The 21,214-nt window shown below is 31.6% G+C and overlaps 1 protein-coding gene and 1 non-coding gene across 2 annotated transcripts in view; both read left to right on the forward strand.

Moving 5' to 3' along the window:
- The window catches only part of LOC142321124 (RYamide receptor-like), a 160,496-nt gene that overhangs the window by 1,032 nt on the left and 138,250 nt on the right, over positions 1 to 21,214 (forward strand). Inside the window, exon 2 of the mRNA XM_075359115.1 lies at positions 12,953 to 13,149. Within this exon, the coding sequence (XP_075215230.1) occupies positions 12,953 to 13,149 (197 nt within the window). The remainder of the gene's footprint in view (positions 1 to 12,952; positions 13,150 to 21,214) is intronic.
- LOC142322535 (small nucleolar RNA U3) lies at positions 12,363 to 12,574 on the forward strand. The gene has a single exon (XR_012755926.1). It is a non-coding gene; the product is annotated as a small nucleolar RNA U3 (small nucleolar RNA).

Here is a 21,214-nt window from a genome sequence, read left to right on the forward strand (position 1 = left end):
AGCAGAACAGAACAATAGTGTATTCAGAAGAGAAAGAGAAATCAAAACTTAGCAATGGATGTGAAACAAAACTTAGTAAAGCGTAGCACACTAAAAGCTTAGCTTTTAGTGTGAACCTGCGTTATCCTTTATCCATTATACAGGTTAAAGTAATAAATAGCTAACAAAAAAACAAAACCGGATAGCTAGAAAATAAGTTATCATATAAGTATCCGCTTTAAATATATAGACAAGTTAAAAGTTTCATTCATACATAAGACTTCATTACAAAACTTTTAACCGATTTAAAATTTTAAAAGGTCCAGCATATTAAAATTGGATGAATTAGATATCACTAAATGAATAAAACTTTTATTGTAATCGGTACATAATAAAATATTACACAGATAACATCAAGATTGGATAGGAGTGCTGCTACGCGGATAAAAAAGAGAACTGCTCCACAATTTTTTTGGATGGATGAAGGAAACCAAGGTAAAACCTTGATCAGAGCAGCATCAGAAAATACACAATCTCCTATAAATTATAATATAAACAGAGGAAATAATATTAAGGTAAATACATAAAGGTAATAAATATAAAAAACTACTAAAAAAGAAATTAATTAAAATTGAAAATTATTTGAGTACATTTACGTACAGACTGAATGGGATACAGACAAGTAAATGATATAACCGAAGTTTAAATAAATAAATTTGTGGACAAACGTTTTAAATGGTTCGGTGAATTGTTAAAAATGGTATCGGAAGCGTAATAAACCCCTTTAATAACCTGAAGAATTGTATCGAGTTATAGGAAAACAATTATGTTGTCTTCTTTGAAAGAGGTGGATACCGTTATGAATATAAGTAAATATTCTATTTAGCAAACACCATTTGTTCACATTTAGAAATGAAGAAAATATGGAGGATAGTTAAATATAACATTTACTTTGCAAATAAAAAATATTGAAAAATCAATGATTATTTAAAAATATATAATTATTAAAAAAAATTAAAAATCCCAGAAAATAAATTTTCATTACACTCAACGACAGCGATATACAAGAAGAAAAAGGTACAAAAAATCGTGGAATATCATTTAAACTACAGGTTCCGCTAAAAAGATTTAAAAACCGCCAGATCTATTAAATTTCAATTAAAAAAAAATCCACTACCTAAATATAAACGCAAGGATAAGTTAAAGTTTTTTTTACTTTTCAAAAAATTGTTATACAAGATTCATATTTGTGGGCGCCAAACAATGAACTGGCGCCCATTTTTGTATGTTGAAAACTTGTTCTAACTTTCTGAGGGAATTCCAATATACAGTATTTCATAATGAATATTTAATAGTTACGACACGCTAAGCCTTTTATTAAGGCGCTTCACAACAGATCAAAATACAGAACACTATTGGATATCTGAATTCAGTTTCCTTATTTAACGATGAATTTTGTCCATCATTACATTTCCCGACTACGTAACGGGGTTCCTATAGGAATGGACCAGCTGAATACCGAGTACTGGTTTTATATGTTCCATCATTGGGGATCTCGTCAACTAAAAAAGCAAAGTCTTTTAATTGGACACTTTTTCCTCGATTTTGGTATTGATTAAAAAACTGTGATGTCATGGCTTGAAATCTCCATTTTTCCAGCATAGCGAAAAACTTCATTTTTTTAATCCACCAGTTTATATAACGTTTACGGACAGAATTCTAAGATATTTTACGAATATTTTCTCCTAAATTAAACCAATAATGGGTTACACCAATTGTACCTATTTCTAAAAGTACTTTCTTCTATAAAACATTTTCGAATAGACTTTCAAGGATGACTGTGAATTCATTTTCATTAAATTTAATCGCGTGATAATAATTACGTTACTTTAATATTAATTATTTTAAAATTTTATTTATTTTTAAGTAACATCACCTGTTTTTATTAAATCGTAATAAAAGATTATTAGCCTTTTTTATGTATCGTCTAAAATAATAATAATTATTTCCATAAATCGTAATTAAGAATATTATTATAAATTGAAATAAAACACAATTATTTTGTCATTTAACTCTCTATGTTCTCTCTAAGGAATTAAAGACTTAAGTCCTTTAACTTTTTAGTCTAATAAAAATAAGGAATAAAAAAAATGTGCGTGTTCATATTTATGAATGTGCAATCTTCACTAAAAAGAACGGTCACTTATTCCTAAAAAATAATAATATCCACCTTTACGAAACCAGGTAACATAAGTGTTTTAGTACAACTCAGCACAATACATCGGCTAAAGGACATTACTATGATTCCGTTGCTACTTTTATTATACTGCCGAACCACTTAAAAAAAATTCCCATCAATTTATTTTAAAAACCATTTGAAAAATTCTCTTTTACGGATACTAGTTGTTGTTGGATTTTTATTTATGTGGATCCCGCACAACCTGTACACAAAACTACGCTAAGAATAATTTTCAATTTCAGTTTCTGAATTGAAATTTGCTTTTTAGTAGTTATTTACAACTAATGTGTTTACCTCAACATTATTTCATGTGTGTGTATTTAAATAATTAATACACATATCACACTCAACTATTTTTTATTTTATATTTTGTTTTTATCATCACTCTCCATAAAAAAGGATGGTGCCTGGGTTTATTGTATGCGCTCACATTTATAAATTAGCTGCTGTTGGAGCAGAACGGACCAATAGTGGTGCGCCGGGCGGCTGAAATTATATTTCTGTTTCGGGGATCAAAAAGGAAAACATTGGGCTATGTTAGAGCTATGTTAAAAATCACAATTCAAAAAACATATAAAAATGTTCTGGACGCGGCGAGCCCGCCTTTTTCGTAGTATTTATAACTTATCTTACATTAACGTGATCAACACAATGTACTATTCATATTATTCAATTCAATGTATTATTCAATGTAAGTTCTCATATAAATAATAGAGATAGATATTTAATTTATTCGAAATCCAATACTGTATTCACAAATATAAACCATGTTAGGCAAAAGTTAAGCCAAAAATTATAGCGAATATGTCATTAATGATACGAAACTGATACGAAATATAAAAAATAATAAATCAAAACAGTGACTCAAACTTAAAAATAGAATACGAAGTTATTTTTATTATTCAATTAAATAATCTCATTTATTTTAAAGGCGATGTTGTACATGTTTAACTACTGTAGTCTAAATCTGACGAACTGTTTTCATTAAAAATATAAACAAATTGATTGTAGTAAATGTCATTAATTTTATATAAATTGTAAATAAATATTATTAATTATATTTATAAAAATGAATGAAAAATTTTATTTACTTTCCTACCTATACAGTTGTAATGTATACTTTACAAGGGAAAGTATGCTAATCACGGTAATTTTGCATGTCGGAGTTTTACCATATCTTTACATTTTATAACCTTCCGCTAACCAAAAACATAGTTTCAGCTGCGATAAATACGGGATACTGACGCAATTTTTGCTTCATATCTTCAGATTGAATAGACAAATAAAATTAAATTTGACACGATTCCTGTTTATGGAACATCTATGCTATTTTATTTTTGATACAATCAGTCAAGAAAGCAGGAAGATACGGATCGTATGGGTTCCCGTACCTCAAAATTTGAATTGAAGGATAGAAAAACTTTCCACATAATATAATGTTCTTTAGGTGGCTTTCGATGTTATTTGGACTTCAAGCTCTAAAATCGGGTGTAGAAAAATTTTTTTTGTCGTTTCTGAACTCAAACTCTCATTCTTGCATTTATCAGATGATTCCGTTACTTTAGTATGTCATTCTAACCCACCGGGTTAGTCTAGTGGTGAACACATCTTCCAAAATCAGCCAATTTGGAAGTCGAGAGTTCCAGCGTTCAGGTCCTAGTAAAGTCAGTTATTTTTACACGGGTTTGAATACTAGATCGTGGATACCGGTGTTGTTTGGTGGTTGGGTTTCAATTGACCACACATCTCAGGAATGGTCGAACTGAAACTGTACAAGACTACACTTCATTTTCACTCATACATATCTTCCTCATTCATCCTCTGAAGTAATACCTGAACGGTAATTCCCGGAGGTTAAACAGGAAAAAAGAAAAGAAAAAAATAGAAAAGAAAGAACGTATGTCATTCTGGTTATGTATTTGGACAAATCCATCTACGGTGGGAAGTAAAAAACCTAATTTCTTTGTTTCTTTTAAGTTGAAATCTTCGAGTGTATAGCCTACAGCCGAAGTTGAAATTCTTTTCGGCTTTTTTAACTGCAAAGAAGTATTACTTGTTTTCCTCTCTGATCAACTGTAACAATAAACGGAAACGAAAAAAATAAGTAAAATGTTTAGAAACGTTTACTTGTTTTAATTGTTGATTTCTCAGGTATGATTTACATTCTGTCATTCATCTTACATTCTGTACAAGTTAAATGTTATTTTATAACAATTTTGAAAAGCTATCGTAATTTGTGCTGTACTTTCCTAAAATTTCCAAACAGCTTAAATTTAATTGTCCCCGTAAATGATACATTCAAACATTTCCACACAAGACGTTGCCTACTTTTTTCATTAAATATAGATATACTCGTATTCATAAAATCCGCAAGTAAAATGGTAAAAATTCACATAAATTCATTTATCTGCTCAAGTCTACTGAATTTTATACTATCATAAAACTTAGTGAAAAACATCAAAATTTTATTTAAAAATCAATATTTATATTTTAAAGAAAACTATTCAAAAAATACCCCTTCCTTTCGCCTTTTGACAAAATTTGATAACTAATAACGTTCAGGATAACTTGTTTCGAGAAAAATAATCAAAACAATTTCAAATCTGTAACGTTACTGTTTTTATTATTAAACCTTATATTACCGATTGATTACTGGACTGATAAGTTTACCATGGTTATGCAACATTTACAAAAAAAATTTTTTAATTTGATCTATAGAATGAAACGGTTATAATTTTAAACATTTAAAACATCAAATGTTTAAAGGTGAAATTTTTTATAAAAAAAAATTATTTCAAAAACCTTTTTATTTTGTTATCTCTCAATTAATTTCTAATGGTATTATTATTTTTTTATTATGCCCAGAAACAAACACACATATAAGTATAATTTTTTATAATGTTCAATTTTCTTCAATATACAAATTCCTACCCTTTAACTCTCATCTTTATAAAAATATAATAGAATAAATTCCTCTAATACAAATGTTACCACACGACTGTAATTACATTATTCCTAAGGCGTAAAATCAAACACAGTCTTTTTACTCTGTTAGATACATTACCATAGAATAGAATTATGAAAGCAAGAGGTTACAGTTTTCGAAATTCAATTTATTCGGAACAAAGAAGGTTACAAAGTAAATGGAGAAAAATTAACAAAATGAGAAATCAAGAAAAGCCTAACAGGATTTGAGAACGCAAAGAAATAATTAAAAGTAATAAAAACGAAAAAGAACTGGATAAGGCGCCGACTAATTAAGAAATGTGTATTGATGGGGCTTTAGAAGTTAACGACAGAAAAAAGGAGAGGACGAGGAAGATTTCAATTAACTAATGATATAAAAGTGGATTTGAAGTACGGGTTGACAAAAAAATTGACGAACAATCGTCGCGTCACAGGCCGATTATTTGTTATATGATGCCAGATGTCACAATAACTATCATCGTTAACAATTAATTTGTATATTAACTAGAATAGATATTCGCAAAATTAAACAACTCTATATTAATCGGTACAAAAGAATATAAATGCCTTTTTTATAGCAACAAAAAAAAAGTTTATTTCATTTTATTCAAAGGGATGTTATAATTATAATACGGTATAATACAAATCGTAATCCTTAAATAAGGAGAGACCTACGAAAACTAGACAGATGGCGTAAGGAGAAGAGCTAACGATACGAGCTCTTAAGATTAAATTACTTTAGAGTCCCGACTCCTTAATGACAATATAAAGGAATTGTTGGTGGGGAGAGGGGAGTTGCTTCTCAACAGGAAATGAACCCGATTCAACTAAATTCGGGTTAAGAGAGTAATTTAAATAATCACATCCGATCGAATTTGTAAGACGCGGATCGAAACTTAATAAATATAACAAAAAATATCGTATATTCACTCATTTCCTTATGATGTAAACATTTATTTAGGAATTTTAATATTACTGGACATATCCAGGCTGTCCGAACTAAATCCCGTACGATACAACCATACACCGATGATGTTCAGAAATCGTACTTCAGAATTACATTATTTACCGAAATCCAAGATGTTAATTCCTAGTTTTGCATCCCGTTCTCGCTTTTAAAACTTTTGAATATAAAGAAAAAAAACTACTTTGAAAGAATAAAAAAAAAAAAAAATAAGTTGAAGTGGTAAAAGAGGTAAAGTGAAATTAGTGTTAATGGAAAAGTTTTTGAAGCTATATAACGCCAGAAGGGGGTCCCCCCTACACAGATAGGGATTTAAATATATCGTTAATTCTAACTAAAATTTATTTACAATATTTATTTTAAAGAAAAAAATGATAATTTTCACTTTATACATATAACAGTAGAAATTGATAAATTTTTAAATTTAATGTAGCTTTTTAATCGTTATACCCTCTTTATTGGATATTTTCGACTGGAAGAAGCAGATTAAAATATGGACAACAATTTGTAACACAGTAGTTAATAGCAAATTATTTTTAAAAATGCACCCTTTAGAACATAAATAATAAAAATATCTGTCCTTTATGTCGCTAAAAACTTACTTCAGTATCTGTACATATATATTCAGGATGATATTAAAGAATGAAAACAGCTTCACATTTTAAAGGAGGTAAAAACAAGTGCGGTTCTACAAAAACTAGTTTTCTTCTCTCTGTTTAGCCTCCGCAACCACCGTAAGGTATTACTTCAGAGGATGTATGTATGAATGTAAATGAAGTGTAGTCTTGTACAGTCACAGGTCGACCATGCCTGAGATTGAACCAAAAAGTACTTAAAAAAATACTACTTTATGGTGAGTTTGAAATGTTTCCCCGTCATCTTGGATCCATACTGAATCAGACTTTTTTTGTTTTTTTTTAATACGAAGGTGGACATATGATACGCGATTTTAATGTAAAATTTTAAGTGAAGAATGATGGCAAAACCCGGTTCTCGATAAATGCCTTTGTTATCGAGTGATAAACAATCTAAGTTGCAACACAGAAAACTCCGGTAGTAATAAAACAAGGTAAAACGGCTGGTAGTAACTTCTTTTTTTCGTATTACCTTCAAAATTACAAACTTACCAATAACAAACTTTAAAAAATTAATGTTGGAATTACTGGTCCAAATAATACTATTAAAAGACTTCAAAATAAAAATAAAAAAAACACTAATAATGATAACAAGAATACACAATAACTACGATTTACCGAACTTTATGAACTTTGATGTACTCGCATACTTATAAATATATACATAAATCAGTAAATGGCATTAATTTAGAATCAACAAGAATGGTTATTTTAAAGAATAACCATATAGGTAGGTACATTACCCACGTAGGCTATTTACATAAACACTTAACTTAGCAAAATAATATGGATTTATAAGAAATAAAACAATTACATATTTCATTTAAAACAAACATCACAGTCAGGGATCGTATTCTTTGTTTTTTAACCAATCATACGCAGAGAGTAATTCTTATCATTATCAGGCACGAAATTCCAACCCACCGGCTTGGTCTGGTGGTTAACGCGTCTTCCCAAATCAGCTGATTTGGAAGTGGAGAGTTACAGCGTTCAAGTCCTAGTAAAGCCAGTTATTTTTACACGGATTTGAATACTAGATCGTGGATACCGGTGTTCTTTGGTGGTTGGGTTTCAATTAACCACACATCTCAGGAATGGTCGACCTGAGAATGTACAAGACTACACTTCATTTACACTCATACATATCATCCTCATTCATCCTCTGAAGAATTATCTAAACGGTTGTTACCGGTGGCCAAACAGGAAAAAGAAAGGCACGAAATTCCAACCAATCGTATTCTTTGATTTTTAACCTATCATAAAATAAGTAAAGTGTTTAAAATTACACAAACAAGGTGATATTAAAAATGCAGGACTTCTACCATGAAAGACCCAACCTAAAGTATTGACGACGTAAGTTTGAGATCAAAAGAAAAATCTACACGAACAAGGTAGAAAATAAATCTGCTAACCAAATATATATATAAAATATATAAATATATTTATATTTTATGCGGAATGTAGTACTTATTTTAAGTTGAAAAAGTAGCCAAAAGTATGTCACTTGTGAAAAAAATAAGCTTACAAGTAGACAGCTGCATATAGTTCACCTGCAGTTTCTCAAGTAAAAAATATATTAAATTACGAATTTTAACAGAATAGCAATCAGGAAAATAAAATAATACTGCCCTAATATTTTTTTAGAGAAAGAAAACACCATTATAATGTAAGAATTGTGTTGAAGGCAGATGGACGACAGACTACTCCTTGCGAGGAATATTATGTGGACATTAAAATAAGTAAGCAAACTAAAGAATTACGTAAAAAAAATTATTCTATTCTTTGAGATATGGGATCCACTGAAATCCCAACTCCATTGACCGATTGTTACAAAAATTATCTGATATCTATAACTCGTATTCAGAAGTCATCCAACAAAATTTCATAAAAATCTGTTAATCCAGTCTGAAGATAAATTCAGACTGGATTAACTAAAGGGTTAAGGTAACCAGGAGCATACTAATTAAATAAATTCATCTAATTAGTACATGAATGTGATTTTGAGTCCAGAAATGCCAAATAGAAAAAAGTGTGTTTGCCCCCCCCTCCGTTCCTTAAGGGGGTTTGAAAAACTCAATCACTAGCATAAATTATCATATCTATCTTAGGATAATTAAATTGTAAGAAAATTTATTTACCCTTTGAATAAAATTTACAGATATGAAACCCATAAAACCCTAAACGACATCAATGTCACATTTCATTCATCGGCATGTCGACCCGATATGCAAGCATATGTACGTACATACATTCTTCCGTAATTTTTCATTATTTTATGTTTTATGGTTAGAGGGGGATGATGACAAGACAAGATGTGCAAACCGCCAATGTACAAAATCTGGCCCGATTAGTTATCCACACTTCCCTTAAATAGTATACTGTACCTGTATAATTATATAGCCAGGAAAGAAAAACAGAGAACATATTAATTTACCAATGTAAAATGTTAATTTAATAAAATACAAAAATATATCCATCAGATATGACATGGTATTTCACCACATTCAATACATTCTTTTGAATATTACAGCTTAACAGGGATGAGTTTATATATATGTACATAAAATAAAGAATTTAAAAAGATGAAGAAATAATTTAATTTCTACAGATTAAAAAAGTAGGCTATTAGCTAATTAATTTATTTTTCTTTTGAAACAATATAAGTGTACAATGCTCACAAATGGAGGAGGTATTTATCTTTCATTACGGAAATATCTTAATTTGCTATAAGAAAAAACGGGTATTTTTTTCATTAAGAATTTATTGATCCAGTCACAAGATTAATTAATTAGATTATTTTCTTACAGCATGTCAGATATATTTAATTATTTCTTTCAATTACTAAAAGTTTGAATAAAACTGTAAATAATGAAAACTGTTGCCTAATTTTTCTCGTAAAACAAAAAAAAAAGGCCATTTGGCTTCTATATTGCATGTAATTTACCTTGTATTTTTTAAATATTTATTTTACAGTGAAATAATCCTTCTTTTCGTTTCAACCGACTTGAGGTACGTTGGATCAATCGCTTTTTGTGTTCTGTGCCTTTCTTTTAGCCACCGAGTACTGTTTCATTCTTTCCGATCTTATTTTCCTTTCTTCTTCGGAGAATTGGATCTTACATTTGTTTTTGGCTTGGTAGGTCGTTTTCTTGTCCGTGGTGATTGTTTAAGCGGTTGTCCAGGAATACGCATTCTGATTTTTGGAGTGTCATTAGATCTTTTTCGGAAGAAATCCTTCCAAGTAAAGTGTGTGGTCGCGACCCCATCCCCTCCGTTCCTAGCCATGAGTGGCTTAATCGGGGGATAAGGGCGTGGACAACGAAAATTATTACGCTTCAACAATTAAGAGAACGAGTCGGGTACTGGTTCTGCAGGCTAGGAGGTAAACATACTGCAGGAATCTGTGTACAGTCAGTCAGTAGTCCTGCAAGCCCAAGTTCGGTGCAGATGCGATAAAAATAAGCGTTTGGTAACCAAACTGTCCATAATGTACACACAGTCCACAATGAATCAGTGGTTGTATACAAGTTAATTATTGGTAAACGGTAGTGAAAGTGACAACATTCATAACGTGTCGGGTAGTTCTTTTGTAAACAGTAAAAGCAATTATATTTGCAGAAAGTGAATTGTATGAGCTTAAAACATTTCTATTGTTAATGAAATATTTGTTTTTATCAGCCATTATAAAGTTTTTAGTAAATTGGGGTGTATTTTGTTATTTATAATAACTGTTATTAAATCAGTCTTGTTTTTTAATTTGAATTACTGTTTTGTATATTACATGTATTTTTACTGTTATTATTATTATTTATAATATTATTCATTTTATTTTATGTTTCAAAAGTAGCAAACTATATTTATAAGAAACCTTTTACTTTGTTAATCACTCAATATGCTCGTCAAACTGCGAACACACGACACTTGTGTCACAAGTTGGATATTTAGAACGTTAAAATGTCAATGGTAGTTGTTTAAGGTTTATATTAGTCAAAGTTTATTTTAATTAGTTGGTAAATTGTACTTGCTTGCTTACTTTACATTTTTTTATATAATTTATTTATACATTTTAATAGCAGTAGGATTTAGTTTTTGAATTATGATAACGTTTTTTTGCCTATTTTTTCAAGTTTGAATTATAAGTGTGATTTATTAATAATAAAACGGGCGCTACCAACAACGATATTGCATTGTTAACACAGATGAATGAAAACATAAATAAAATGGAAGGAAATATGAAAGAAAATGTGAGTAAACTAAAATATGAATAAAATGAAAGAAGAAATGGATATCTCACATTAAGGATAAATTAGGTACCTTAGTACAGAACTTAAGAGATGAGATCGAAAGTATTAAATCTGATTTAGATGGTATTAAGACTCGGGTTTCATTTGCTCCTTTTTTATTAAAAGGAGGAACTTTAAATTATTGGAGGACGTTTAAATTTTAAAATAAAAATTTTCACTTTTAATTTCTTACTCTATAAATTCTCACTTTTTTCCTACTCTTATTAATTGAATTGGTCTAATGTCCTATTTTTAGTCAGCCTAGTTCCATCCTACAAAGTCTCAACTTGTGTTTGTTACGAATGTATAATTAATTGATATATACGAATTACAAGTTCAAAGTACAATAAAAATAATTCATATTATAAATGAAATAAAAGATTTTTATTTATTTGATTGAACCAGCAAATAATAAACATTTAGAATAAACCTAATCGAAGTGCTGAACCAAGGCGGTATATTATTCAACGATGGTTTTAAGATAAACTTTAATAAGTTAGACGATAGGTTAGTTAAGGTCGAACAACTAGTTAATGCAACTTAGGGACTAATGTACATAAAGTCATAGAAGTTAATTATAGGACATCGTTCGGGCAACTGAAGTAGCCAGTAACGCCGGGGAATCTTGTGTTAACAGTTCGTAGGACTAAGGATTAAGTGCCATCACTGGGACGTCCTACGGTGAAACCAAGTTTAACGGGAGTACATCGTGGGCTGTCTTCAAGCGGCAGTTCGAGGTCGTATCCAGTCATACTGGATGGACAGCATCGGAGAAGGCCACGTTCCTGATCATTGTACTTCAGGGTAAAGCAGCAGAAGTACTTAGGGTATGCAATCTTCGGTCGGCTGCGACAATGTCATCGCAGCACTGGAGGGTCGATTCGGACAATACAGTTTGGCGGTTTTCTACAAGTGCGAACTGCGGAGACGAGTCCAGAAGACTCTGGGGTCTTCTGGAGAACTCCACGAGGGAATTCGCCACTGAACTCCAGAAACCAGTTTGGCGACGCTGCAGCAGATCACCACCGCCATCTAACTACTAGCAATACAGGTTCTAATTGGGCTGCTGTCGGCATGCATCCAGGAGGAGGCAGTAGCATACACGTTTATCGACGGGATACGGGACGCCGAGATCAAGAGGCATCTTCTTCTCGGGTCAGCGAAGTCGATCAACGACGCTCTCATTCAGCCTCTACAACTGGACGCAGCCGCCGCAACAACCTCCAGTTACGTTTGTGTTGCTTGTGGATTTTCCGTTTAAATCATTAAAATGATTCAAACGGGAAAGATCGGATGAAATCATACTTGTCAGGATCCTTTCTGCAGTATGATTTTTCCTTTCTTACTCACTTAACTGTGGATGCAGAAAAACCACGACGATGAGTTCTAGTGCCCTTTCTTGAGCCTGAGGCAGTTGCGTTTATTTCCCGTGCGAGTCGAGCGTGACATCGATGATCGTTCGCTTTTCCTTCTGGGAAAGATCGGATGATACGGGGAAGTCAGGTGTCAGAAAAAATGTTTTGCGTTATCACTAATTTACTGATAGTCCATCGGATAAATTTTATAAAAATATTGTATTTCACATTAGATTAAATAAGAGAATACTCTCTTCAGTTTTATTCGCTTATAATTCTTACCAACAAAATGACACCCCATCAAGACAAATCATTTGATACAAGTAAACTTGAACGATAGATGCACATAAAAACTAGTACCAAACAAATAAGCGTACCACCCAATTACAAAAGCCTCTTCCAAAATTTTGGGAAGGGTTTTATGCAAATTATATAAATTGATATAAAATAAAGATTATTTTATAATTTTATGTTTATTATGTAATGTTAAATCTGTTTACAATTTACTTAAGTATGTACTTTGGTTTCAGGTCAGTGCTTATACTCTGGTGGCGATCAGTGTCGACAGATATTTAGCTGTAATGTGGCCACTACGACCGCGTATGAGTAAAAGTCATGCTAAGGCTTCCATTGCAGCGGTATGGTTAGGGGCTATATTCACAGCATTTCCGATACCAGTGGTTTCTCGACTGGAACAACCGTCGCATTGGCATCATAGTTGTAACAAGTAGGTGTGTGAGTGTGTGCCGAAGGGCACTTGCATGGATGTTAAGCACTTTCTGTTAGTAAGTAATAGAGTACGATTACGATTAACGTCGGGTATATATCTTTTTTTTAATATAATAAAAGAAATTAATTAGCTTTAATATTATTCTTTACACTTCAAAATGTAGATTTTTACTAAAAGAAAATTATTTATTCTATCGATGAGATAAACATGATGTATAGCGAACAGATTAAGTTGCGGAAAATACCAGTGATGTCAAAAGAACGTTAAATTTCATCGCTTGAAAGAAGCTTTAAAAATTGTCACTGTTTAACATAGCATGTGAATTAGTTTTTTCAACACTTTCATGTTAAGGAAAATAAGAAGTCCTAAAAGACCTAAATAGAAATCAAACCAAAAATCGTTTACATAAAAATCTAAAACCTTTGTAAATGCACTCGTGCAGAAATCTTTATAATTTTAATATCAATTTATTTTATCTTTTGAGAATAGGAAGATACGGTTTTTTGAGTCTTCTTCATGTAACTTGATTTTGATCGATTGCCTTTAAAGGAATACGGGACACCATCCCATAGACACTTAGATTTCATACGTGAACTGAATAGGCAACTACCAAACAGATATATAGGGCGTGCTGACCGTGACGATAGTGAATGATCGCATTGGCTTTCACGTTCCCCCGACCTTACACCCAGTGACTCTTTTCTATGGGGTTTTGTCAAACCCCAGAGTAAAAGTGATGGTTGGTAAAAAGTAGAAGGTTGTGGTAAAAGTGATCTTTACCACAAATCATCCAGGATCTTCGTGTTGCATCACAGAGACCGTTGCATTAGTGGATCGTTCAATGCTTTAACGTGTATGGCAGGAATTCGACTACAGACTCTATGTGTGTCGCGTGACATAGGGATCTCATTGAGCACATATGATGTGATGTGAGCCAAATGTAATACAAAACGTTTTGAGTTTTCCTTTCCGTCGATGCTACTTTCATTTATCTGAGTAATTATTAAACTTGAGTTATTGAATTTTGTAATCGGAAATATATTTGTAATAACTGTATAATTTTTCCGCTGGGATAAGATGATCATTTATATTGGTAAACGAGTGAATATTTTAACGAAAATATTTTTATTTAATTTCAAAATTCAAAAAAGGTAAAGATATTGGCTTTCGATCGTTATTTAATGAATTGATCCAAAGAAAAATTTATTTGTAAAAGTTTTATAACATGTTAACGTTAAATATTTATGGTTAACCATTTGTTTAACGTTGGAAATATCTGTATGACGATGGATATTCACGCTTTTTGTCTATATTTCATTGAGATATATAAAACAGTGGATTAGTTGAAGCGATCCAAAAGAGGAGTTATTTATTTACTTAACCTAATTCCACTTAGGATTTCCGACTGTTAAAATGTATAATTTTTAATTACAGTTTTTCTTAATTAGTATTTTTATTAAATATAGAGATATTGTTTTTGAAGTGTTTGGAAGTTTTTATACTTCTACTTACCCTTATATCGACTGATAATAATCATCTTTTTAACCGTTTGAGCGTGTTTTATATTAACGATTTTAATTCGATAACTAAATTTTTATGGTGAATTTAATTGTTACTTGTTTATTGTTCAAATTATTTTATTTTAATACTGATTGGTATACATCATCATTCATGTTCTGTTGCCGAATATTTGAAACAAGTTTGAGACTACGGTTTAAGTTATGGACTAACGATGTAAAAATTACAAAAAAATAATATTTTTTAATTTATTAAATTTTGCTTTTTCGAAGTTGGCGACAAATTAAGGAAAAAAACTACTAACAATTTAATGCTGTAATTGGTGTCGAATTTAGCGTAAAAAAGAACACAAAATAGTGGTGAGAACTTAAAACCGGATCCAAATTGTCACATAGGACTGCTATCTGTATCGCGATTATAGCACTATAATTGATGTCTTATGTCATTAATATATTCCATTACTGTCAGTAGATAGTAATCTATCTGATCATGCCTAAGTAGTACGATTTATATCGTAACCATGTTTTTCCAAAATCACTTCACGATGAACAGATTGTTGTACGGTGTGCCGTATCCAGCAATAATACCGTGGGACCAATATTTTAGGATACGATTGTCAACACAGAAGCGTACGTCACAGTTTTGAAAGAATTCTATTCTCAATTAACCGATGGTAAATTCGATTACTGCTTTTTTTAACAAGACGGAACGTCATGTCACAAATTTCGCCCTTCACTGACCGAATTCACACGGGTTTACAGTAGGGTGGGGCTACTTGAAAGATAAAAAAATGAAACTTAAAAAATAAATTTAATGAAACAAATCCCACACTTTGGAAGAACTGAAGGCGAATAATCAACGTTTATCGAAGACATTGACTGTTTAAGTTTTTAGTCAGTGCTTTTCAGCATAATTACCCGAGCAGATAAATATGTCGCAGAGAAGGGTGCACACTTCCAACTTATTACGTGAAAATATGTATGAAAACTATCCCCGATAAATGTAAGTTTTTTGGGTGATTTAATATTTTAATTTATTCAAAAAATCTTTTATCGATGATTTAAAATCTTTATTATGTAAATTTTTATAAAATGTTATTGCCTGTTCAGGTAAGGCGGTTTTAAGTTCCTCACCGTGTATTAGTATCTAAAACAAATTACTAAAATTTAGTTAGTTAAAATATAATGATGATGATGAGGTAGAGCGTGTATACGAAGAAATTGACGAAGCAATTAAACACCTAAAAGGTGATGAAAATTGAATAATAGTTGGAGATTAGAATGCAAGCATTGGAAACGACAAAGAAGGAAATATAGTGGGCGAATTCGGGCTGGGCAAAAGGAATGAAAGAGGGGATCGACTTGTAGGGTTTTGCACGAAATATAATTTAGTAATTGCCAACACCCAGTTTAAAAATCACAATAGAATATACACACGGAAAAAGCCAGGTGATACTGCAAGGTATCAGATACATTACATCACGGTTAAGCAAAGAATTAGAAATGAACTCGTAAACTGCAAAGCTTACCCTGGAGCAGACATTGATAGAGATTATAATTTAGTGAAAATGAAATGTAGATTGGGGTTTAAAAAACTGTAGAAAAGGAGTCAGATGAATCGGTAGAATTTAGAGAAGCTTGAGGAAGAGACGATTTTTAAGGAGGACATTGCAAGAGGTCTGAGTAAAAAAGATAAGGTAGCAACTATAGAAGAATAGGAGAATGTTTCTGGCGATTCAAGAATTTCCTTTTTATCACCAGAAGCAAACTTAGGCGGAACAAAGAAAACTGATAGAAAATCTTGGATTTCAGACGATATATTGCAGCTGATGAATGAACGTAGAAAATATAAGAATGCTAGTGATGACCAAAGTAAAAGGAAACTATCGACAATTAAGAAATACTATAAACAGGAAGTGCAAACCAGTGAAAGAAGAGTGGATTAAAGAAAAGTGTTCAGAAGCGGAAAGAGAAATAAACATTGGTAAAATAGACTGAGCATACAGGAAAATTTTGGGGTACATAAATTAAAATCTAATGTATTAAGCAAAGATGATACACCGATTTAAAATACGAAAGGCAAAGTCGATAGGTGGGTGGAATATATTGAAGGGTTATACGGAGGAAATGAATTAGAAAATGGTGTTATAGAGGAAGAAGAAAAAGTCGAAGAGGATGAAAGGGGAGAAACAATACTGAGATCTGAATTTAAGAGAGCATTAAAAGATTTGAATGGCAGCAAGGCTCCTGGAACGGACGGAAGACCTGTAGAATTACTGCGCAGTGCAGGTAAGGAAACGATTGACAGATTATACAAATTGGTGTATAATATTTACGAAAAAGGGGAAGTTCCCTCAGACTTCAAAAAGAGTATTTTAGTCATGATACCAAAGAAAGCAGCAGCAGATAAATGTGAAGAATACAGAACAATTAGCTTAACTAGCCATGCATCAAAAATCTTAACTAGAATTCTGCACAGAACAATTCAGAGGAGAGTGGAAGAAGTATTACGAGAAGACCAATTTGGTTTCAGGAAAAGTATAAGGACAAAGGAAGCAATCTAAGGGCTAAGATTAATAGGACTTAGAAAAAAGATTAAAGAAAAACAAACCAACGTACTTGACAATTATAGACCTAGAAAAGGCATTAAGGCATTATATAACGTAGACTGGAATAAAATGTTCAGCATTTTAAAAAAATTAGGATTCAAATACAGACAGAAGGAAGGACAGAAGGAACCAAACAGCAACAGTAATAATTGAAGAACATAAGAAAGAAGCCGTAATAAGAAAGGGAGTCCGACAAGGATGTTCCCTATCACCTTTACTTTTTAATCTTTACATAGAACTAGCAGTTAATGATGTTAAAGAACAATTTAGATCCGGAGTAACAGTACAAGGTGAAAAGATAAACATAAAGGCGATAAGATAAAGGCTACGATTTGCTGATGATATAGTAATTCTAGCCGAAAGTAAAAAGGATTTAGAAGGAACAATGAACGGCATGGATGAAGTCCTACGCAATAACTACCGCATGAAAATAAACAAGAACAAAACCAAAATAATGAAATGTAGTAGAAATAACGAAGATGGACCACTGAATGTAAAAATAGGAATAGAAATGATTATGGAAGTAGAAGAATTTTGTTATTTGGAAAGTAGAATTACTAAAGATGGACGAAGCAGGAGGGATATAAAATGCCGAATAGCACAGGCGAAACGAGCCTTAAGTCAGAAATACAATTTGTTTACATCAAAAATTAATTTAAACAACAGGAAATGATTTTTGAAAGTATATGTTTGGAACGTAGCTTTATACTGAAGTGAAACTTGGACGATCGGAGTACCGGAGAAGAAAAGATTAGAAGCTTTTGAAATGTGGTGCTATAGGAGAACGTTAAAAATCAGATGGGTGGATAAAGTGATAAAAGAAGAGTAAATCGATAAAGAAAGAAGCATTTGGAAAAACATAGTTATAAGAAGAAACATAGGTCACATATTAAGGCATCCTGGAATGGTCGCTTTAATATTCAAGGAACAGATAGAAGGAAAAAATTGTGCAGGTAGGTAATGTTTGGAGTGTGTAAAACAAATTTTTAGGGATGTAGGATGTAGGTGGTATACCGAAATGAAACTAGCACTAGATAGGGAATCTTGGAGAGCTACATCAAACCACTCAAATGACAGAAGACAAAAAAAAAAATAATAATATATCTACAGCGGAACCCGCGAATAACAAGCTCGCTTGCAAAGAGAAATTGCAAGCGAGCAAAGCGAGCGTAAATTCCGGGATTTGTTTGCTTTTCTATCTCATTAATGATAAATTAACTTGCTTTTAGCCAGGTGTGGACGCATCATAAACTTGATTATTACGAGAATTTTCATTTTTTTAAGTACTATAATTAAAAAAAAGTTAAATAATGATCAAATAATCTCTCAACGCAAGGGAAATTAAATCTCTTTTTTACGAAATATGCATTTACGATTTATACGTAATGATTTTATCTTAGGCTTGTTCAGGTCGGGTCTGAAGAGTGAACAAAAGATTTGTAACAGGACGTACAATTCAAGTTCCACTGCGGTATTACAAAGGCTGTAGATATTTTAATTACTTGGGTTATCCTGTTTGCAAAATTCCAGGAAAGACTGCGGCCAAACAGCTTAATCGTCAAAACCGCCCTAACAGGTTAATCGAATTCTATAGCACATTTTAGATGATTTAAGTGAAAGTGAGAAGAGGGGCGTGGTTAAAGATAGATTTCACTTGTCCTAACCCTACTGATAATTTTCAGTTTAAAAACACAGTGCTGTATCATAGAATCAGTTAAACAGTATTGTGTTAAAGTAATCGTTCGGATACCCGGTAGCCAAATACAATACAGTAGTACCGTAGTCGCGTCAGCGAATGCGTTTTCATTTTGGTGCTTCTTGCTGAAAAAATATGGCCCGCCATATTTTGGCAGAAGATTACCATAATGAAGACGATATACCACTCTCAGAATGGATTCAAACTCTTAACTCGACAAAAAAAATCAGCTTTACAAAAATACTCAATAGATGACTATGCAACAGCCGACGACGATGTACATACTACAGAAATTTCGACTGATGAAGAAATTATTTCTGAGGTCACTCATAGTCATGTAGGTGATAACGAAGCTGAAACTGAAAACGAAGAAGAATCGACTACTCTCCTAGTCATGTCAATGATTGACGACAAAGAATGTTTTAAAAAATTAACGGAGTTTAGCGAGACTATAATGTAAGTGATGTATTTTTGGAAAACTAGAATATACTACAAAACTGTTTTGATGACAGGTATGAGATAATTAAACAAACAAAAATAAACAATTATTTTAATGCTAATTAGTTTGTATGCGCAATTAAGTTTTGACGTATTCTGTTAGAATGAAGCAAAAATACTTTAGAATGATTTTTTAGATTTAATAAATAAAATTTGTACGTCACACCGTGTGACAGAAATTTTTGTGTGGTGTTCATTTGTTACTTTGCTCGATGATTTTGATAAGTTTTACTGCACACCTATTAACTTTTTTTTTCTAATTCATTGAATGCTAACACAATTTTGGTTAAAAACAGAACGTATTAGCGTTTAAAAATTGAATTACAATTAAATTTTATTTGGTAGTCTATAACGCAGAACACATCGATATTTTATTTTAAAACAGATTCTTCTTAGGTACACAATATATTTTTTGTATTACAATAGATAGTGACGCCGTAAAAATTTAGTTACGAGGTGGCAACCCGGAACTACCGAGCTCTCGGCTGTAACGAGCATATTTGATCGGCCCCTTGAATCTCATAAGAAGTTTTACTGTAATTAATATCATCTTTAATAGTGTATTTTTTATTTATTTTGAGATCCTGCTTTGATCAAGGTTTTTACCACGATACGGTTTCCTCTTGACCATCCAGGTAAACGGATCAGTTCCTTATTTTATGTGCACAGTATTATCTGCCAGTCTTGAAGTGTTTTACTAATGTATTATTATGTACTCATCAGATAACTACTATTCACTATATCAAGATATAAAATTAATAACTCCTGCGGTCTTGATTATTCTAGTATCTTTAATGTTTGTAAACGATTTTATTTTATTTTGTGTAATTACTCCCATTCATCAATTATTAATTTATTAACTTGTTTTAAATTTCGTAAATATTAAAATAATCTTGTTTGGTGGAAAAATAAGGTTAAATAAAAATACGTCCTCCGCGTTTTTCTCTTTCCTAATATTTCATCGACAATTTTAAACCGATCCCAAACAAAATTAGCGGTTAAAAAATTAAACTTATCGTAATAACTATGACTGAAATTTTATCTACACTTTAATTTAAACTCTAACAGGTGAAAAATCTGCTATTCCATATGAAACATACCACTATATAAAGAATAATAGGCCAATTTATTCTTCGGTTTCGTGTAAGAACAAAAATATCTTACGAAATGTGAAAACAGCGACCGTATTCTAAGCCGTATACGGGGAATGATTTTACTTTTTTATGTAGTCTAATAAAGACTGCCATTTTTTATGAAAAATAACGCAATGTACGCGTAAAAATAAAAACGACACTTGTTAAAATTTTATACCGTTGCGGAAATAAACGCAAAAGGGAAAATGAAAGAAACGCAATGTAAGAACGAGAGACTGGAATTAAGAAAGAGAAGAGAGATGGCGATATCTTTATACCCCAAAAAACGTCGTATAAAAATTCACGATGAAAGCGTTATATAATGTACACAAGCATCGTACATTATGACGTCAAGGGTACTCAAACCCTAATAATAAGCTTCATGTCATATCTAATATAAAATAAAAAAGAAAGATAACAGCATAAAAATAATGAACATTATAAGGAATATATATATACGGCACTTATCACAATTATGTTCCTTCCAAATTTGTTTTTTTTTTTTTTACTGTTGGAGCAATGTATGGATAATAATTATATGAGTTTGTTTTTGCAAAAAATAATAGATGACAGCTTGGCTTAATAACGTAGCGCGCATCAAACGTGAAC

This window comes from Lycorma delicatula, chromosome 3 (genome assembly GCF_047948215.1).
Source record: "Lycorma delicatula isolate Av1 chromosome 3, ASM4794821v1, whole genome shotgun sequence".
NCBI classification, from domain to species: domain Eukaryota; kingdom Metazoa; phylum Arthropoda; class Insecta; order Hemiptera; family Fulgoridae; genus Lycorma; species Lycorma delicatula.